Below are 20336 nucleotides of genomic sequence, written 5' to 3'. Positions count from 1 at the left end.
TCCTCCTTGTTTCTTAGCTTCTCTGGCAGTGTGGATTGTAGGCTAGTAATCCTTTGCTCTATGTCTAAAATCTATATATGAGTGAGTACATACCATGTTTGTCTTTTTGTGACTGGGTTACCTCACTCAGAATGGCATCTTCTAGTTCCATCCATTTGCCTGAGAATTTCAAGATTCCATTGTTTTTTCCACTGAGAAGCAGTCATCAAAAGTCTCCCAACCAAAAAAAGCAGAAGGCAAGATGCCTTCAATGCAGAATTCTACCAGAAATTCTAAGAAGAGCTAATATCAATACTCCTCAAATTGTTCTGCACTATAGAAGCAGAAGGTTCATTGCCAAACTTTTTATGAGGCTACAGCTACCTTGGTATCCAAGCCACACAAAGACACAACTAAGAAAGAGAACTACAGACCAATATCCCTCATGAACATAGATGCAAAAATACTCATTAAAATACTGGCAAACTGAATCCAAGAACACATCAGAAAAATCATCCATGTACCCATGCATTTTATTCACAGGAACGTGTGAGGCTAGGCAAGGCTTATACCTGTATAGAATCTCCATTTTTATAAGAACAGTTTAGGAGGAAGAGAAATAGCCCAGGAATTAAGAGTGCTTCCTGCCTTTGACCAAGGTCATTGCCTGCCTCAGGCTGCTCAGAAATGCCTGTGAATCCAGCTTGAGGGGAGCCAGTACCCTTTCCTGGAATCTGTGGGCACCCACAATCATATATGTACTTATAAAAACCTCCCTATAGGGGGATTTTTGAGCTTCCAGCTTGAAAAAAAAACATGGAAATTTATTATTGATTATGAAAGCTTGGCCTTAGCTTAGCTTGTTCCTGACTAGTTCTTATAACTTAAATGAACCCATATCTTTTAATCTACATTCTTTTATGTGGCTTGGTTACCCTTACCCTGTACTACCATCCTGCTTTCTCTCCATGTGGCTGGCCACCCTCCTTTCTTCTTTCCAGAGCTCACTGTCCCCAGAAGTACTGCCTAACCTCTTACTGCCTAGCCAGTGGCCATTCATCTCGTTATTAAACTAATCACAGCGACACAGTGTAAACAAATATTCCACAACACCTCCCCTGCCTATGCAATTAAAAATGTGACATTTCCTACAAGTGATTCTTGCAAGGCTTGTCCTTATATCTTTCAAGCCATTTGAGTTACTGGTTATTTCTGAATTTTCTGTCTCTGAGTTTTCTTTTTCTTGATCCCCAGGAACATAGCTGTTTGCAATCATGGCACACTAATTCTGTCAACATTAATTAACAGTTTCATATTTTGTTCAAGGTTATGTCAGCAGTACTAGAAAAGCCAACATGAATGAGAATAGAGACAATTTTAGGGAGAATACTATTCAAAACGGAGTAGGATGCCTAGAGAAAAATTTCTGTGCTTATTGTATGATTGACAATCACAGGACAGTATGTGTAGAATAGTTTCATCTTTTGGTATCATACTAAAACTAAGATATATATATATATATATATATATATATATATATACACAAATTTATTATGTACAAATAAATAAATATATATATATAATATATTAATATATATTTTAATGCTAAGGCCATCTCTCCAGTTCCTCAAAACTGGCTTATTTTTATTTATTTATAAGCGTACTCTGCATGCATACCTTCCAGAAGAGGGCATCAGATCCTATTATAGATGGCTGTGAGCCACCATGTGGCTGCTGACAATTAAATTCAGGATTTCTGGAAGAGCAGTCAGTGCTCTTAATTGTTGAGCCATTTCTCAGGCCCCTACATTTTTTTGTTTTTAAAAACATCATTCATGTCATCATTTAATGCCCTTACAGTTGGGTTACAAGATTAGACAAAATAAGTTATTACCTACATGAGAGTCTCTCCACTACCATACCACCTTTGAATCATAGAGGATATCTTAGTATAAAATTAGGTAAGACATAGTCTCATAATAAAAAAGTAACTGTGGATGGTGTAAATTTACTTGTAAGTGAAAAAGGCTTTAAGAGATACTCAGAAAACAGTCAAAATGTTTCGGCAGAACAGAGAGGGCCAGATAGCTACTTTAAGTTCTGATAAAAACGGTGAAAAATTGAACTTCTGAGTTTTACTGCTCTGTCTTTTTTTTTTTTTTTAAACTATTACTAAATATGCAAATAACTACCAGTCTTGACCAAAGATCACCTGTCATTCATTACCTAAGGATGAAAACACCCATGTCTAAGCTTCTTTCTAGATCTATGTAAGTGAACCGTAGTCTACCTGGATAGTTTATAAAATCTGTTAAGCACTCACATAAAAATGCAATCAAGACCAACTAGCACTAGTTGCCTTAGCTTAGTAGCCACAGTTACAGTTCTGCAATATACCCAATTGAGGGGGACAAATGTAAATAAGAGCTCTAAGACAGAAGATTCATGAATAAAATAAGACTTTTTACAAGTAGAATTTAAAAAATGTATCTCTAGCTAATTATTTTTACATCATCTGTCTTAAATGTTTATTAGTGAAGTCCTAAAAAAGGTGTTTTCTAAAGATGTATCTCAAACTACATGCAGAATACTCTGTTTCCTCCAGTCCATCCTTCTCCCAGTAAACCATTATTCAGTTCTTTGTGATTGGATCCAGAAGGGAGGACATGTTCTGTAAGCCTGTGTCTGCTGAGATGGTATCCAGAAACCATCTTACTAAATAGACCCTATGGTGTTAATAATCATAATTCAGTTACTTTATCCTGGATAAATAGACCATATTTGGTTTTCTTTTTATAAAACTGTAAACAAAAACATTAGTTTATAAAATCATTGAGTACTGTTTGCTTTCAAAATCTTTTTCAGGTTGGTACTCGGAGGTATATGGCTCCAGAGGTGTTAGAGGGCGCTATAAACTTCCAAAGGGATGCATTTTTGAGGATAGATATGTACGCCATGGGATTAGTCCTGTGGGAACTGGCTTCTCGTTGTACTGCTGCAGATGGTAAGGGAAAAAAGCATTTTTTTAAAAAAGTATATATGCCACATTTATGAAAGGGATTACACAAAAAGGTAAATAGTTGCATTTTCTTAACTGAACTCCAAAAGGTGGCTGAAGATACAGGAGGAAAGGTGGATTTGGGGGCTCTAGGCATGAAAGGAAGTGACATTTGACACTTTAGAAAATACATTGCTTAAGAACTTCAGTGTGAGTCCTTCCTATCACACTATGACTTGGTGACCTGGTGACACAGGCCTTATTGGAATACAGTTAAGGTGGAGAGAGGACTCCACAGAGTGAGTTAAGTGTCAAGGATCTGTTCTAGGACCTGATATATTTCATAACTATACTAGGGGGCAGTCATACTTGGGGAGTGTAAGGTGGAGGTGTAGGAATTAGAAAGAGTTACTTGGTGGGGCTTTGGGTTCCTGGGGCATTTTTATTGCAAAAGAAAAGGTTAGATGCTGTTTTTTTTTTTTTTTTTTTTTTTCTTAAATGCCTTGTATGTGCTCTAAAATACTTAAAAGCAGGCTATTAAAATCAGGGCCAAAGGGAAAACGAACCACATTGATAAAGTAAGTGCTTTAAAATTTGTGTTTGGTTATTAGTTAAAATCCATCATTTCTCAAACTTTAGTGTGCACACCAAACTCCTAGGAATCTTGTTAAACACAAGCCTCTGGAATTTGGTAAGATGGCTGTATTATTAAGAGCATTGGTTACTCTTCCTTTATGGGCATCAGCCATGACTGTGGTGCACACATACAGGGAAAACAATCATCCACATTAAAAAAAATTAGCCTGGACTAAGTCCCAAGAATTCTGTGCATTTTACAAGCTACCAGTTGACTGATGCCAGTATTGCTTATCTGTGAACCAAAGATTGAAATTTTAAGATGGTAGTACTAGAAGTGCTGAGTATTCCTTCATCTATCACAAGGTTCCCACAGGGATGGGGAAATGGTTCAATGGGCAGTCCTCATGACCCGAGTCTTATATGGGGAGAGCCTAGCCTACCTTTCCTTGTAAGTTGTTCACACACACAGGTACACACACACAGGTACACACACAGGTACACACACACACACACACACACACACACACACAGAGAGAGAGAGAGAGAGAGAGAGAGAGAGAGAGAGAGAGAGAGAGAGAGAGTACCTAAAGCACTTGTATAGGGCTGGGTCAATGCCTCTTATAGTTCATGATATGTTTGAGGAATTTGGTATATTTTTATACTTTCCACAAAGCTCATCTATGTACATCTAATTCTCTCTTGACAATGACACTGCCAGGTAGTGACCTGTTGTATCAAGGGGAGAAACTATAGATTCAAATGACACATTTAGACAAGATTCAGATTTCAACTCTACTATATAATAGATACCTCTGTGCAAAATCTCATAATTTTCCGAGCTACCTTATTTACAAAATAGACTAAAATGCCATCTCCACTTGGAGATAAAATAACAGTAAAAATATAGGTGTGTCTATTCTGAATAAGAATCTATTGAACATCAGTTATTAACTCTTACGTTCACATTCCTGTCTTTCTGAGATCCAAGAAAAACAAGGTGTTCATGTTACTGAATAAATTTTGTCATGAGGGTACATTTTGACTTGATGGGAATTCTGGTTGAAATATGCTTGTGATTTGAATAAAAAATAAGCAACATTATTTATAAATATTATAAATATACTTGTGAGAGAAGACAGAAAATTTTGAAGTGCATTAATTCCTCATGTAGAGTGTTTGAGCACATCATAGCTAAGTATAATAGGTGGAGCACTGAGTCTCCAGCGGTGCTAACACCTCTGAATGCTAGCATTCTGATAGGAATTGCTGGAAATGAGCTTTAGAAGAGGAATTTTAGCTTTGGATTCTAAATACTGACACTTCTTTGTAATATATGGACACAGGCTTTCAGCATATGTGTTGGAAAACAGCCTATTGAGGCTGATTGTGAAGATTAAGAGTTCAGAGCTAGCCAAAACTAGTTAGCTTGACTCTGTACTACACAAGTAGCCAACAAAAACTCCTAAAAACAGAACTTCTGATTCCTCACAATTAGATTCTGGTCCCCTTGTGATACCAGTAGTATAGCTGGGGTCCATCTTTCCTCATTATAGAGTGTAGCATTGGAGGAGCTTGTACTACTCAGGAAGAATTAAAACCGTTTTCCTCTTCTTACATTTCAGGACCTGTAGATGAGTATATGTTGCCATTTGAGGAGGAAATTGGCCAGCATCCATCGCTTGAAGATATGCAGGAAGTAGTTGTGCATAAAAAAAAGAGGCCTGTTTTAAGAGATTATTGGCAGAAACATGCAGTAAGTTTACACACCTTTGCATTTGAAATTTCAAGAAAACATTTTTCAGGAGAATAGTTTATGTGTTCTGTGCATATTTTTTGGGAAGGTGATTTTCACAAAGCTGTTTTGTACTGGGGTTCAGAAGCAGAATTAGGGTTTTGTCTTTAGTCACAGAGCCTTGCAGAGAAGCCTCTTCCCTCAGTGGTCAAGTTAAGTTCAAGCAAAAGTATCTCCTGCTTTGAAAGCACCATAAGAAAACAAATGCCTGGCCCATGGAAAGCTCGATAGTCTTGCTGATCATTACCTTCTAATGGATACGATTTAAATAATTAACTAAGCACCACGTTTTCTCTACTCCGTGAAGTCAATTGTGCTGGTAATTTGGTGTTAGTATTACTAGAAACCCAAGTAGAAATAAGTAATTACCCCTAAAGCCAGAGATTCAAGGGTGGCCTTTTAATTTTAAATGAAAGGGAGAAATGCTGGTGTCTACCAAAAAATGATTAAAAAAATTTGTACCCATATTAGACTTGGTTGTGAGTCTACCTGAAATGGTCAAGCATTGAAATGATCAGATTTATGAACACTGGATATTTCGAACTTAAAAACATATGCATATTGTGGATGCCTAATGCTTAGAAATGTGACTTACTTTGCTAGTATATAAAATGACATTCAATAAAAGTGAGTTTTGATCCAGCCATAATGAGTCCATTTAAGAGAGCCAGAGTCAGTGCTGATCAAAAAACTGTGACCCATGAAAATGCCTATTTCTTTTTGACAGTGTGAGTCTGTTTCCTATCAGGCAACAATAGCTGTTATGTTTGACTATTCTTTTCCTCGTAGGGAATGGCAATGCTCTGTGAAACGATAGAAGAATGTTGGGATCATGATGCAGAAGCCAGGTTATCAGCTGGATGTGTAGGTGAAAGAATTACCCAGATGCAAAGACTAACAAATATCATTACTACAGAGGACATTGTAACAGTGGTCACAATGGTGACAAATGTTGACTTTCCTCCCAAAGAATCTAGTCTATGATGGTGGCACCATCTTTACACACTGAGAATTGGGACTCGGAACTGGAGCTGCTAAGCTAAGGAAACTGCTTAGTGTATTTTCTGTGTGAAATGAGTAGGATGCCTCCGGGACATGTACGCAGGCAGCCCCTTGTGGAACGCATGGCTCTGGGAGACTTACTGCATCATCTGCAGCACAGATATGAAGGGGAGTCTAAGGGAAAAGCTGCAAACTATAATGAACTGAGAAATGTACACGAAGAATGTGGCTCTCTCCAAATCAAGGCTCTTTTGGACCTGGCTAATCAAGTATTTGAAAACTGACATCAGATTTTAATGTCTGTCAGAAGACACTAATCCTTAAATGAACTACTGCTATTTTTTTTAAATCAAAAACTTTTCATTTCAGATTTTAAAAGGGTAACTTTTTATTGCATTTGCTGTTGTTTCTATAAATGACTATTGTAATGCCAACATGACACAGCTTGTGAATGTGTAGTGTGCTGCTGTTCTGTGTACATAAAGTCATCAAAGTGGGGTACAGTAAAGAGGCTTCCAAGCATTACTTTAACCTCCCTCAACAAGGTATACCTCAGTTCCACGGTTGCTAAATTATAAAATTGAAAACACTAACAAAATTTGAATAAATCAATCCATGTTTTATAACAAGGTATTACAAATTCACTGTGTTATTTAAGAAAAAATGGTAAGCTATGCTTAGTGCCAATAGTAAGTGGCTATTTGTAAAGCAGTGTTTTAGCTTTTCTTGTACTGGCTTGTAATTTAGGGAAAACAAAGTGCTGTTTTTGAAATAGTAAAAAAAAAAAAAAAAAAATGGTGTCATTTCCCCTCCTTCCCTTCATCTTATATCCAGGACCCAAAGTATTGCATACTTAAATAGTACTTTTTTCTTTAAGGTGTGCTGTGTTTGGGAAATATTTGAAAACATAAAGCATGATTTAGGAAATTTTAAGTGAGCTGTGACACTGGAAAGCTCTTCATTTTATCTTTTAAAATAGATTTTTTTTCCTATTTATATATATAAAATTGTGGTGTATTTCTTCTTTTACCAAACAGTGTGTGAGATATTCTTATCACTGTTTTAGGATCACCTCAGGAAGTGTCATTACTCAGAATTCCTCACTCTGTTTTGAGACGTGTAACTATCACTATGCTGTGTGGTGCCATCATGCCAGAGTAATATTTGACGTCTGTGATATTAAGAGAATTATCTTAGGATAGAGATACTGACCTTTAAGCACAGATTTCAGATATTACTGCTTTAAATCAAATCAGGGATAACAAGTTGAACTTATAACTTAAAATATGCAATGACATTTAGAGGTAATCAGTGGTGGTATAAGGAACACAGCCTAGCCTCCCCCAAGTTACTTTACAGCTAACTCTAGATAGTTCATGCCTTATCCTTGCTAAGAAAATGGAATTGATGGCAAGTAGGTGCCAGAGTGCTTTTAAAAACAATAAAACATTAGAATACAATTGGCCTCTTCCTCAAATTCCCTAATTTTTAGATTACCATCAAATAGCCAGTATTATGTTATATACATTTTTGTCGAGTCACTTTAGCATCCATACATTGATTTTATAAACTTTTTACATGTTACTATCAGGAGCTCACTGTGAATGCATTATCTTCAGATGGTTAAGACATCATACACTACATTTTACATAAAATGTGCACTAATCTCTGGGAAGACTAAATTAATTATAAATAATACATAGGTCAACAGACTCTAAGCAGGGAGGGGAGAGTAATACCATTCATTGTGTCTGTATGCCACACCCCATAGAGAATTGTGCTTTGTCTGTGTATCAAAGGTCTCACTGTATTCCTAAAATTGCCCCGTTCAGCGTTCACTGTTCTGATTTCTACATATTTGACCTCCCAAATTCTTGACTTAGGTTTGCTTCCACTTGTAAACTAATCAAGGAAAACCAAAAGAGAATGTGCATACAAGAAAATTGTTAATCTCTATAAACAAATTTCTGATTGTAAACATTCAACATCTTTTTTAAAAGTGATAAACAAGGGATAATGTGACTGTCTGGCTTAGGAAAGCACTACAAACAAAATGTTACCAAGACTGGTTCATGATAGAAAATGCTTTGTCTTCATGCTAGGGAAACTTTTTTTTTTTTTTAGTAATCTTGGGTATTGTACTTAATTCTAGCTTATCAATTTTAAAACTTGTATTCTCTTGATAACTACATTAACAGAAAGCCTTTTTTCTAAGCAGTAAAGTAAGAATGTTCCAGTGACTACCTGTCTTTATACCTAGTCTTGTTAAAACTTTCTTTTGCAGGGCATTTTAGTGTTTGGTTTACAGTAAGTGCAGAACGGGCAGATAAAAAGCTTTGAGCTAGGGACACTGAAAAAGGAAGATGAAAGAATGAAAAGATTCCTTTTTTTTTTTTGAGGGAGATGGCAAACTTAGACCCCTGTAACTTTGTGTATGGTGCTCCTCATGATGTCTTGTACTTTGCCTTTCTGATACCCACCAGAACTGCTGCTCTTACTCTACCTTGCCCAGATCTCCTGTGAGAAATGCTTTATGATCAACTGCCATAGGACTGATGGATTAACCAGTGTTTGAATTTATTTGAAGTCTATCTATGCCCTGCACAGATCTTGTATGTATTTTAGATGCTAGGAGTTTTAGCATGTGATTTGTGATTCTTGTTTGGACGTTTTATTACAGGTACCTTGTGAACTCCAGAACAGAGACTGTGCCTCAATGATTGGTCCCATGAACTTGCACTATCTTTCGTGGTGATATTCTGAAAATACAACCAAGGAAAACAAAACAAAAAAAGTCCAACATGCTTGGATTTAAAACTAGAATCACAAAATTAGGCAAACATCGCTTCTGTCCCCTTTTCTTATCCTTAATAGTCACTTTTAAGTAAAATTCAAATGGTTGGGAACAAACCCTCACCAGATAGATGGTAGTTTAGTGGAATAGACTGATTACTGTTTTTTAAAAAAATGCTTCATCAGATATTTTCCAGTTTCTCTTTTTTACTTTTTTGAAAAATTACTTTTTAGGAACATTTGGTATAATGTGCATAAAATTATTTACAATTTATGGACAAAGATACAAGTAGCATCTTGATTAAACATCATTTACCTCAGATATTCAACCAGCAGTACGTTTTTTATGCAGTCTCAACCCGTATCTCCCTATTTGTTACCTCTCAAAATATTGGTAAACAATTATTTTAGCTTTACTCTGTATTTCTTGTCAGTGTTTTGGGCACAGGTTGTTGTACTACTGTCATATTGTACTTGCTATTTTTTTTTCTGCAAGTATTTAACGGAAAGCTAAAAAACGAAAAAAAAATTCCCATAAAATCCCACCTTGAATAAGTGATTGTTAAATATTGTACAAATAAAATGTATGCTATCCCCATTCCATTCCCCATGTTAAATAAAAAAATGAATATGGTATTATTTGTACATGAAGTTTTTCTTTAGCTATGTATGTTCTTCAAGAGAGTAAGTTTTCCAATTTACAGTGAGGTTTCTGCCTTGAGATTTTCAAGGATATAAATCATAAAAGCAGAGAGGTTTATAAATTAGGGTATTTTCCTTCCACTGTTGTCTAATCAAGACTGTATTTCTAACCTGTGTCTGTATTGGTCCTTACTGCCCATGGAAGGCATGCAGAACCTTGTTGGTATATCCAGTGCACTTGATCAGATTCTATGCTGTCAGGACAATGATGAAGGGATGTTTAGATGCTTTGAAAGAACACACACTCATCTAAGTCAAATCAAAAGGCAATGGTGGACTGCCACAGAAATGCCGTTTTCCACAGAACATTCTGAAATGTCTTAATTCTTTAGATCAGTAGGTAATATGTTCTTACTGTATAAGACATTACCATATGGAAGTTTGAACAACAGATTTTAATTTCTCAGAGATATGTGTCTGCATATAAATCAGAGCTGCCTTTTAAACAAGATCCAAGTTTCAGTAGGCCACATGGAAGAAGTCCTCTTTGGTGGTTCTTCCATCTGTTGACCCAGGGGAATCTTGAGTTGATTTTCAATATTTTTCTTCATTGCAGAGAATCCTCAAGTCATACTTTCTGTCCACATTCATTTTTTTTTTTTTTTTAAGACAACTCAGGCTAGTCTGAAACTTGTTTCCACCTCTGAAGCTGTGGAATTATACATTACAGACATATACTTTCATACCATACATCTTTACATCTTTTTTAAGGAGCTCATGTTTCTTTTATTAGATTTAATAATGTAGTTTCAGCAATGTATGAGGTGAAACTGGCTTAAAAAACTTGCAATGGTTATACCTACACTCATATGACTTTAATAAGTACTACCATTTCATTCTCATCAATTATTAAAAATAAAAATTCACCTTGCTTGTTTTTAAAACTAAATACATTGTTCTACTAGATCTTTAGTTGTTACCTAACCAGGAAAGCAGAGAAATCAGCTTTCTAAGCAGCATCTAATTAAGTTTGAAATTCTCCTGCAATGGATTCTTTAGAGAGGGATTTTTTCTTTTTCTTTTTCCTTTTCTTTCTTTTTTTTTTTTTTTTTTTTTTTTTTTGAGACAGGCTCTCACTATATAGCCCAGACTGGCCACAAATGGTTCTTTTGACAAGTCTCCTACATGTTGAGACTATAGCTACAGTTTTTTTTTTTTTTTTTTTTTTTTTTAGAGGAAAATTTCACTTTTATTCAGTAGTAATGCTACCATGTTAAGTATTTTGGGGAAAAAAAAAATTCATCCTTGAAAATGTGAGGATTGTGTCATGAAACCACCAAGCAAACTTAATGAGATAAGGCTGGGAAAAAGTCTTAAAACGTAGAAGGCTAAACATGGTTTATTGTAGGAAAGGCAAGGCTGCATATGAAGAAAGTGGGTTTTTACCTATGAGGTGGAACTTTAAATGCACAGAAATCTTAACAGTTGAGATTTCTTAAAAGCTAAATTAGTTCTTAAAGTATCCTGTAAAAACAGTAAGGAATATGTTGCTGAGCTTTAGTTTTTATTAACATGGGCTTTAGGGTCAGTCCCATACTGTGATCCTGGATACTACCACTGGTGTGTTTTCTAATCTGTAAGTACTAAATTCTGTAGTTAAATTCTTTATAAATTGCACACAGAGGGGTGATGTTTTATAAATTATAAAATATTACTGTGAACAAATATGCAATGAAATATTCTTGAACAAATGAAGCCAGTGAATGATTAAACCTCAACCTGTGTTACTTTTAGGTTGGGTCTATGAATTTATGATGTGCACCTTTGACTGACATTCTGTCTTAGGGAATTCCTTTTAGGCGCAAACAGCTAGCACTGCAAATATTCTCATTATTTTGTGGAAGCAGTTTCCCTGGAATCCTTTAAGGTAATGTTAGATGGCAAATTCTGATCCCTTCTGAACTAAAGTAGATCCAGAATGTACACTTAAAATCATCATATGGACTATCCCCATGATAGTATAATTTAAATCAATGAGACTGTGTATGTATAGTAATGATTCAACACATAAGCCAAGATACTAAGTGCAGGTTTCTCATAAACAATATTTATAAACAAAGGAATGTAATAACATATCTTGTTAGATAGAGGGCAGTAGCTTTTAGTTCTTTACAGAAATGTACTTAAAATGTTCACAGCCAACTTAGTGAGGATGTTGCCCACTGCCTGACGTCTGTAGGGCAGTTGGAGTACTTCTGTAGGGCATTCATAATTTGAGTATTATCCAAAAGTAGTTTCACTAGCTGGTATTCTCTCTGTGAATTGACTGAAGTTCTTTCCATTGGTTTTATTAATTCCAGTTGTTGTAAATGCTCAAATGCCTGAAAGATAAAAGAAAAATGATAATCCAGGATAGTTACTGGTTTTAGCCAGCTGTGAAGACAGGCAAGTTAAAGAGAAATCAGCACATTTGAGCCATCTTTCCCCAAATGCACCTCTCTATACCTGAATTAAAATGTTTTATGTTTTACTTAAAAATATTTTTTCAAGACAGGATTTCCTAGCTGTCCTCAAACTCAAGAGATCCACCTGCCTCTTCAAGTGCTGGGATTAAAGGCGTGCACCAGAGGGAAGGAAGTAAGGAACAAAGAAAGAGAACAGGAAAGACACCAATAGAATTAAAATAACTTAGGGAATGGGAATTTAGCTCAGCAGTATAAAATGGCCTAGCACCAGTAAACAAGAACATGTAGTCTTCCCAAACCCCAAGTTTAATCAAATTCATAAAAACTACTCTGTTAACTTTACTTGAATCTTAACAATAATAAGGTTTTGTTTCGAGGCTCATTCTGTATCATAGGTTCCTCTTTTCAGCACCTATTTCACACATTCCACTTTGGAGATATATAGCTCCAGTCCTTTGTCTACTGCTTTCACATTAAAAACCTAAGAATCTGTTAAGACCAATTAAATAGGTTACTAAAATTTGCAGTTTGTTTCAATCTCAAAGCCTTACTGTACATTAAACAGCTATATACCAATAGACCAATGGCCCACTTAGCCACCATCAGAGAAGCTTTCTCCTGCAGTAAATAGGAACTAAGAGAGACCCACATTTGGACAAAGTACAAAGCAGGAGACCTTGGAAAACTCCTGTCTTAAATAGGACTTTCTTCATCAAACCCCTTATCTTAGGGCTCAAGGAAACTCTGGAAAGGGGGCAACAATTTTCTAAGAGCCAGGGGGAATGGATACCAAGGAAATAGTGTCTTCTAGACACAGTGGGACTGAGGAACACCAACAATGAGAGGCAGTGACAGCAAGCACAGATCCAAGCCAGATAGGGTCCAAGTGCTGAGATGGGGAAGTAGACACCATCTCCCAACCCCAACCAAGAATCTAGCCCCAATTAACAACCTCTCACAAAGGAAAAATTAGTTCCTCCAAGGGAGTCTCTCTGGGTATAGAAACCATGTATAACTAGGGCAGGGACTATGTCCGGTAGCAGATGGCCAACATAACATAAACTCAAAGGTCTTTGAAAATTTCTCTTGTGTGTGTCTCAGCTGATGCTTTGGCATTACCCCCACCTCCCAAACTGGTCTTTTGCTTGTATGTTATGGTTTTCAATTTTGTTTTTATGGGTTCTGTTTTGTCTATGCCTGTGTGTGTGCTTTCCCCTGCTATTCGTTATCTCATTTTGTCTGTCAGTTTGTTCATTTTGTTTTGTCCTTTCTTGCCTTTCTATCTGCTTGACTGTTATCCTGGAAGGGGGGGGGTGTGGAGTGTGGCTCGAAGGGTGAGGAGAGGGGAAGGATATGAGGGAGGGGAATCCCTGACTGGAATATATTGTATGAAAATAACTACTCTCCATTAAACATAAGTAAAAATAAAAAACAAAAAAGTTTAACAACTGTAACATAGGGAGAGGTAAGAAGGCGCAGAGTACAATAAAGTCTATTGGATTGACAGACCTTGTAAGGTGGTTCAGACCTGGGGATGGGGTGGGGTGGTATGTTTGTTTTACTACCTGTCAACAAAGTTCCCATCCATGTTCCTCTTAGTCACTTTAACAAAGCTCTTAATTGTTTGCTCCCTTGTACTCTACAACTCATATTACTTTTAGAATCTTGTTAACTGTTTAGGTTTGTTATTAAGGAAAGAAGTAACTAAATTCTGATGACGTACAGTTCACTGTGAAAAGTATCATTACAATATATTCTGCTTATTAAAAAAAAGTTCTTATTGGAAGAGAAAAGGCTTAGATGTCATTCATTTTGAAAAACAAGAAAACATAAGATTCTTCAGGTGTAGCTGAACACAATTGAAAAAATATTTTCTATTTTCAAGTTGCAAACTATACCCCTAATTTAAAATGCACAAATGAGCAACTACAAATTATTCCCAAACGTGCCCAGGCACCTTTTTTACAACTACAAACATCCAGACAGGAGGTTAGGGGAAGAATGCTACGACTGGTGCTACTTGAAGAACTGGCATGACTTTGTGCTCACTTGTGAAAAATAATAAAGGAAAAGAAATTCAGACTGTACACTATAATCAAAGTCACAGATAAGGCTTCTACTGTTTAAAAAAATAAAGATGTTTACTCCCATATACCCTCCTACCCTACCACACTGTGCCAACACTGGACAACCAAGCCCTTGAAATATGTGGGTCTGTATTTACATCTTATTTAGTTTCCATTAAATATAAACTTAAAACTCGGAGACTCTATTTAAAACAAAGAGTATATTTGGTACAATTTTAAAGTGTAAATCTACTTTCATAGCTACATTTTTAATAAATCTCAGTACAAATTTCTAATGAATATTAAGTTGGGATCTGTTGTAATTTTGTACAAATATGCCAAATTTTGAAGATATAAAAGAAACTACTTCAAGAAATATTTAATCATAGATTTGGAAATATTTTTAATAGCTGAGTTATATTGTTGCTTACTAGATAAACCTAAGACTATATAATATGATTCACATTTTCTTTGCAGTGGAGGAGTGTATTGTATGATGTCCCTGGCAATCTGTAAAGTGATACCTTACCACAAATAAAGCTTAATATCTGAAACCAACAACTTGTGGACTGGAAAAGGACAGGATCATTACAGTTGTAATACAAGGCAATGTAGTTCATTTTCAGTATGCAAATGCTAAGAACAGACAGTAGAGGGCAATGTATCTTCACAAACTATAAAACAAGCTACCTACAGAATTACTGAAGTTATTTCTTCATTTAACCAAATTTTGCTTCAAAAGAATTCCTATAATAAAACACCCACAGATTCAAAATGTTATGAAATATATATAAAAATCAAGTAGGAGCTGATGAAAACTACAAGCAAATCAAACCATACCTTCATGACCACAGGCTTCTCAAAGTTATAAACAGAATGGGCCTTTCTTTGAATAAATTTCTGAAACTCTGCAAAAAAAAAAAAAAAAAAAAAGCAATGAGAGTATTAGTCCTCTCCAGTAAGAAGCAGGGAAGAAATCCAGATGAAAATGGTGAACATTTTAACTCACCATTATAGACCATTTGAAAATTAAAGGGCTCTTCTTCATAGATGTCATTTAAATGTTTCATTGCTATTATAAGACAGATTTCCAAGACTGATAGCCCTGTAATAAGAGAGATGGACTTTTGAGTTGCATGACACTGAAATGACTATCCTCCAGAAAATAACTACTGCATGGTAAAGGATTTGAAGGGCTGAGGCGGTTGGAATTCCCTGTACTTAAAAGCATTCCGACCACTATTATCTAAAATACCACAAGTTTAAGTCTTGTAATTTCCGGAATATAGTTGTTATTGGCTTTTGTGGTGGTGGCGGTAGGGGTGGGGGATGATGTGCAAAATAAAGATTTTTCTAAACTAGATGGTGATAGTGCAAACCTTTAATCTCAGCATTTGGGAGTCAGAGGCAGGTGGATCTCTGTGAGTTCAAGGTCAGCCTAGTTTACAGAACAAGTTCCAGGACAGCCAGAGATACACTCAGAGAAATCCTGTCTTGGACGCCCCACCCCCACCCCCCCACCCCCGCAAAAGGATGTACTATATGAAAAATTTGATACTATATGGCTTAACCAACAGCAAAAATTGTTATTGTCATGTAATTTCAAATAACATGCCTTTTGGAGGCATTTATGAAGAGAAGTTCTGGAAATTTTATCTAAAACTGTATGCATATCCTCTACTCTCCCGTGCTCCCCCCTCCACACACACACACACAGGAAAGAAAAATGTTCCATTTTCAAAAGGGAGAGTAAACCTCAAATGACCAAAAGCAACAAATACAGTAGCATTTTGGGTAAGCAAGGAGAATATTACCAATAGTCCTACCTGGAAAACCCATTGGCATGGGAGGCAGAACACAATTTCTTTCACTTTAAGTAACAGTGATAATACACTGCACAGTGCTGATTAAAAAATCTATGTATATGAAGTAGTCTGTATATAATACACCATGTTCAATACTGATTATGATTTTGGAAAATATTTAAATTCAAACTTTTAAAATCCAAAGGTTAAAAGAAAGACTAACAAAGCAGTTTCTCACCATGTATAATACTTGCTTTAGAATCCAAGCTACACAAATGCTGTGCCTCCATTAGATCTGCTGAAGTCATAAATGGGTGTGATACTGTTACTCGATTTAAAGCAAGCATCTAAAGAAAGGTGTATTAAAAGTTTGTTATTTACTTGAATATTTTTTTAAAATTTGTATATATGAGAAAGAAACTAGAGAAAGTTAACCTCAACTCTACTTGAAGAAAATGTTGCAGATTCAGTTCAGATGCTGCTGTCTCTACTACTTTGCAACTGAATCATATTTACTTACTGTCCAAAAGAAAAGCATTAAAAGAAATATCCAACAAGAAGAAACTGAAAATAACACTGTTCAAAACTCACACACCTACACCTATGCATTATACAAATTTTTACAAATAATATGTAAAAAAGTAAGTAACTGCTGTTTAGAAGTAAGCAATTTTGAAAACGAAAACAATTATAATCTTAGACACAACTAGCCTCTTCATTTAGTTCTCCTCAAACAATTATCAGATTCTGGGACTAAGTTTTCAGCTCAAATAAAAATTTCACTGTAATTTGTATGTTGAATGTAAGTATTAGGGTTTGAAGATGTAGAAGATACAAACATACATCATCAGGTCAAATGTGTACTTCCATCATTAAGGACAAGAGACTGGAAGTCCTTGGACTTCATTCTTTCACAAATTGGGGCTCTGGCCATTTGTGGCTCTTTATTTTTCTATTTTTTTCCTGTTTATTGCATTTCCTAAAAAAAGGAATTTTCAGGCAAATGGATGGAACTAGAAAAAAAATATCCTGAGGTAACCCAGACTCAGAAATGCAAACATGGTATGTATTCACTTAAGTGGATACTAGAGGTAAAGCAAAGGATAACCAGACTACAATGCACAGCTTCAGAGAAGCTAGGTAACAAGGAGGATCCTAAGAGAGACACCTGGATCGCCCTGGGAAAGGGAATTAGATGAGATCTTCTCAGGGTGGGGCGGTAGTGGTAAGGAGAACAGGTCTTAAGGTTTCTATTGCAGTGAAGAGACACCAAGATCACAGCACCTCTTATAAAGGAAAACATTTAATTGGGTGGCTCACTTACAGTTCAGAGATTTAGACCATTATCATCACGGCAGGAAGCAAGGCAGCATGCAGCTGATATGCTGCTAGAGGAGCTGAGAGTTCTTACATCTTGACTCACAAGCAAAAAGAAGTGGTCTGAGCCACAAAGTATTGTGTGAATATATATGAGACCTCAAAGCCCACCTCTACAGTGACACACGTCCTCTAACAATGCCATACCTTCTCCACCAAAGCCATACCTCCTAATAGTGCCACTACCTATGAGCTTTTGGAAGTAATTTCATTCAAATTCAGATTCTTAATCTAAAGATTCTTAACAAACAACTTTATTAGACAAGTTGCTAGAAATGACAGTATACTTTTGATGGGCAGGAGGGAATTAAACTAATGAGATAGGAAGTTTATATGGAGAAAGAATTTTCTTCAGTAAATACAGGAAAGGAGAAGAAGAATCAATAAATGCAATGTGACAGAAACACTTGAAGCATGCCACAGGCTGATAGCCAAGAAGCCTAGAGCTGAGCCCTACCTTTCCCATCTACTAGATATGAAAGACCTGTTTAACTGAGATGTTTCAATTTTTTTCAAGGGGGAGAAGAAACACCTAAGGATAAAGGGAAATGATTAGTGTGAAAAGGTTAAATATTACATAGAAAATGAACTAGTTACTGGATAGATGTGCTACTTAATAAATGGTCACTATTACTCATTTCAACTATTTAAACGGAAACAAATGGACCAAGAAATACTTTCTCCTAGAAAGGCAAGTGATATCATTTTCAAACATTATTAACAAGTAAAATACATTAATATTATTAACAAGTACTGATTGGCTTCAACATTATTCATACCCCCTAGAAAAAAGAAGTGGTCTGAGCCACAAATCAGTGTAGTATCTAACTAATCATTAAAGAAAAACATATGGCCGGGTGGTGGTGACACATCCCTTTAATCCCAGTACTCGGAGAAGAGACAGGCAGATAGATCTCTGTGAGTACAAGGCCAGTCTGGACTACGGAGTGAGTTCCAGGAGGGCCAAAGTTACATAGAGAAAACCTGTCTCTGGAAAAGAAAAAAAAAAAGAAAAAAAGAAAAGAAAAACATGACCTATCCACTGATTTTTACATTTGACAAAAATCTAAGACACATTCATAATAATCTCAACAAATTCTGCATGAAAAAGAAGTTAACAATGACCATGTACAAGAAACCTTCCAACTAAAGTTTATATCATACTAAAATACTGAATGTCTTCCTCTTAAAACTGAGAACAAAGAAAAACACCCACTTTCACTACTCTGAGCCAACATGTTATGGCAATAGCAAGAAAAGACAAAGACTAGAAAGGGAACAAGAAAATGTACCTGTTTGGGGGTAATCTGAGCATGTCTATATAGAAAATCCCAAATTTTAAATTCTGATAGTTCAGCAAGACTGAATGTACTAAAATATACAAATACTATTTACAACTGCTTCAAAGACAGTGAGACACTGAAACACTTAAAATGTGTACTGGATATGTGTTGATGAATTATAAAGTATCAATGAAAAAAATCAACATATAACTAAAGATGTGCTCTATATCCAAATATCAGCATAGTCAATGTAATAAATATGCCATTTAGCCCTAAATGCATCTATCTATAAGTTTAAAATTTTCCCATCAAGACGTAAGCAGTACTCTTGACTGATATAATATTGGTAGGAATGTAGAAATTGTATAGTTATTATTGAAAACTGAAGGTACTTCAAAATGTTAAAAATACAGATTATACCATGTGTGAATGTATAAAACATAAGACATTCCATTAATATGTAGTTTTTTGTTTTTATAGATCAGGCAAAAATAAATATATTTAAAAAATACAAACCAACAGCATATGTAACGACCGTAAGCTTTTGTTGACATTGAAAAGTTTCTGTAGAACTTCACGCACAGTTGAGTCTTCTGAGAGAGACTAAAAAATACAAAAGAAAACAATAAAATAAATCAAAATTAAGGATAATGTAGTTTAATCCCAAATTTCCAATCTAATAATAAAAAAAAATCTAGTCAAACTAGTGGGATGGTGGAACAGAATGTAGCACAAGCACAATACAAAATGAGTTATACTTGAAAAAAAGGGGAAGTATTAAGTGAACATAATGGGAAAATTATGGAGAGCTGTAAGAACATGAGCAGAAGCAAGATTATGGCAGTAACAAAAAAGGGAATTATAATATTCCTTAAGTACAGTTATTTGCAAAAGGACAGTGCAGAAAGAAAAAGAAATCCTAACTGAATCCAATTACAACTGTTGGGAGGACGTATCAACAAGAAAAAAACATAAAGATAACTATTGTGGGGTTGAGGAGGACATAAGATGTGGTCAAGAAGGGAGACTTCAGTTATAATTAAAGTAGTAGATGTTAAAAGGAGCAAAGAAAAAGTGACACTAAGGCCTGGAAGAATGCACAAGACACCACAGCAATCTAGAAAACAAGATGCATTTGTTATTTTGATTCTTGCTGAGGAAAAAAAAAAAAAAAAACGTAACCTAAAAGCAGCTTACAGGTCCTTTTGGTCCTCCTTTTGAATGGTACAATCCAATATGGAGTAGAAGACATGATGGTAGGGGCTTGAGGCAGCATGTGTCAATATATAAGCATTGTAGCAGGAAGAAGGAAGTGATGAATGCGATTTCATAGCTCAGTTCCCCTTTTCTCTTTTCATACCATATGGAACTCCAGCACACAAAATGGTGACACCCATATTCACAATGGGTCTTCTCTTTCTAGTTGAAATTTTTCTGGGAACACACTAATAGATACACACAAAATGTGTTTCCATGGTGATCTAAACCTGAAGTATATTTCCATGGTGACATGAAGATTAACTATCACACAAGTGAAGAAACTTCAAGAGGGAAG

General features: G+C 35.6%; 2 protein-coding genes across 2 annotated transcripts in view; one reads left to right on the top strand and one right to left on the bottom strand.

Annotated features, from left to right (window-relative positions):
* Acvr2a (activin A receptor type 2A) overlaps positions 1-9779 on the top strand; it is a 76790-nt gene extending 67011 nt beyond the window's left edge. The window contains exons 9-11 of the mRNA XM_027420474.2: positions 2845-2983; positions 5179-5309; positions 6138-9779. Of these exons, the coding sequence (XP_027276275.1) occupies positions 2845-2983; positions 5179-5309; positions 6138-6332 (465 nt within the window). The 3' untranslated portion in view covers positions 6333-9779. The remainder of the gene's footprint in view (positions 1-2844; positions 2984-5178; positions 5310-6137) is intronic.
* A 1247-nt stretch (positions 9780-11026) lies between these two features.
* Orc4 (origin recognition complex subunit 4) overlaps positions 11027-20336 on the bottom strand; it is a 40376-nt gene continuing 31066 nt past the window's right edge. The window contains 5 exon segments of the mRNA NM_001271425.1: positions 11027-12166; positions 15157-15224; positions 15326-15421; positions 16360-16468; positions 19298-19384. Coding sequence (NP_001258354.1) covers positions 11978-12166; positions 15157-15224; positions 15326-15421; positions 16360-16468; positions 19298-19384 — 549 coding nt within the window. The 3' untranslated portion in view covers positions 11027-11977.

This window comes from Cricetulus griseus, chromosome 6, assembly GCF_003668045.3.
Source record: "Cricetulus griseus strain 17A/GY chromosome 6, alternate assembly CriGri-PICRH-1.0, whole genome shotgun sequence".
In the NCBI taxonomy this organism is placed as follows: Eukaryota; Metazoa; Chordata; class Mammalia; order Rodentia; family Cricetidae; genus Cricetulus; species Cricetulus griseus.
Note: the sequence above shows the minus strand (reverse complement) of the source record. Positions and strands in the feature narration are given on the sequence as shown.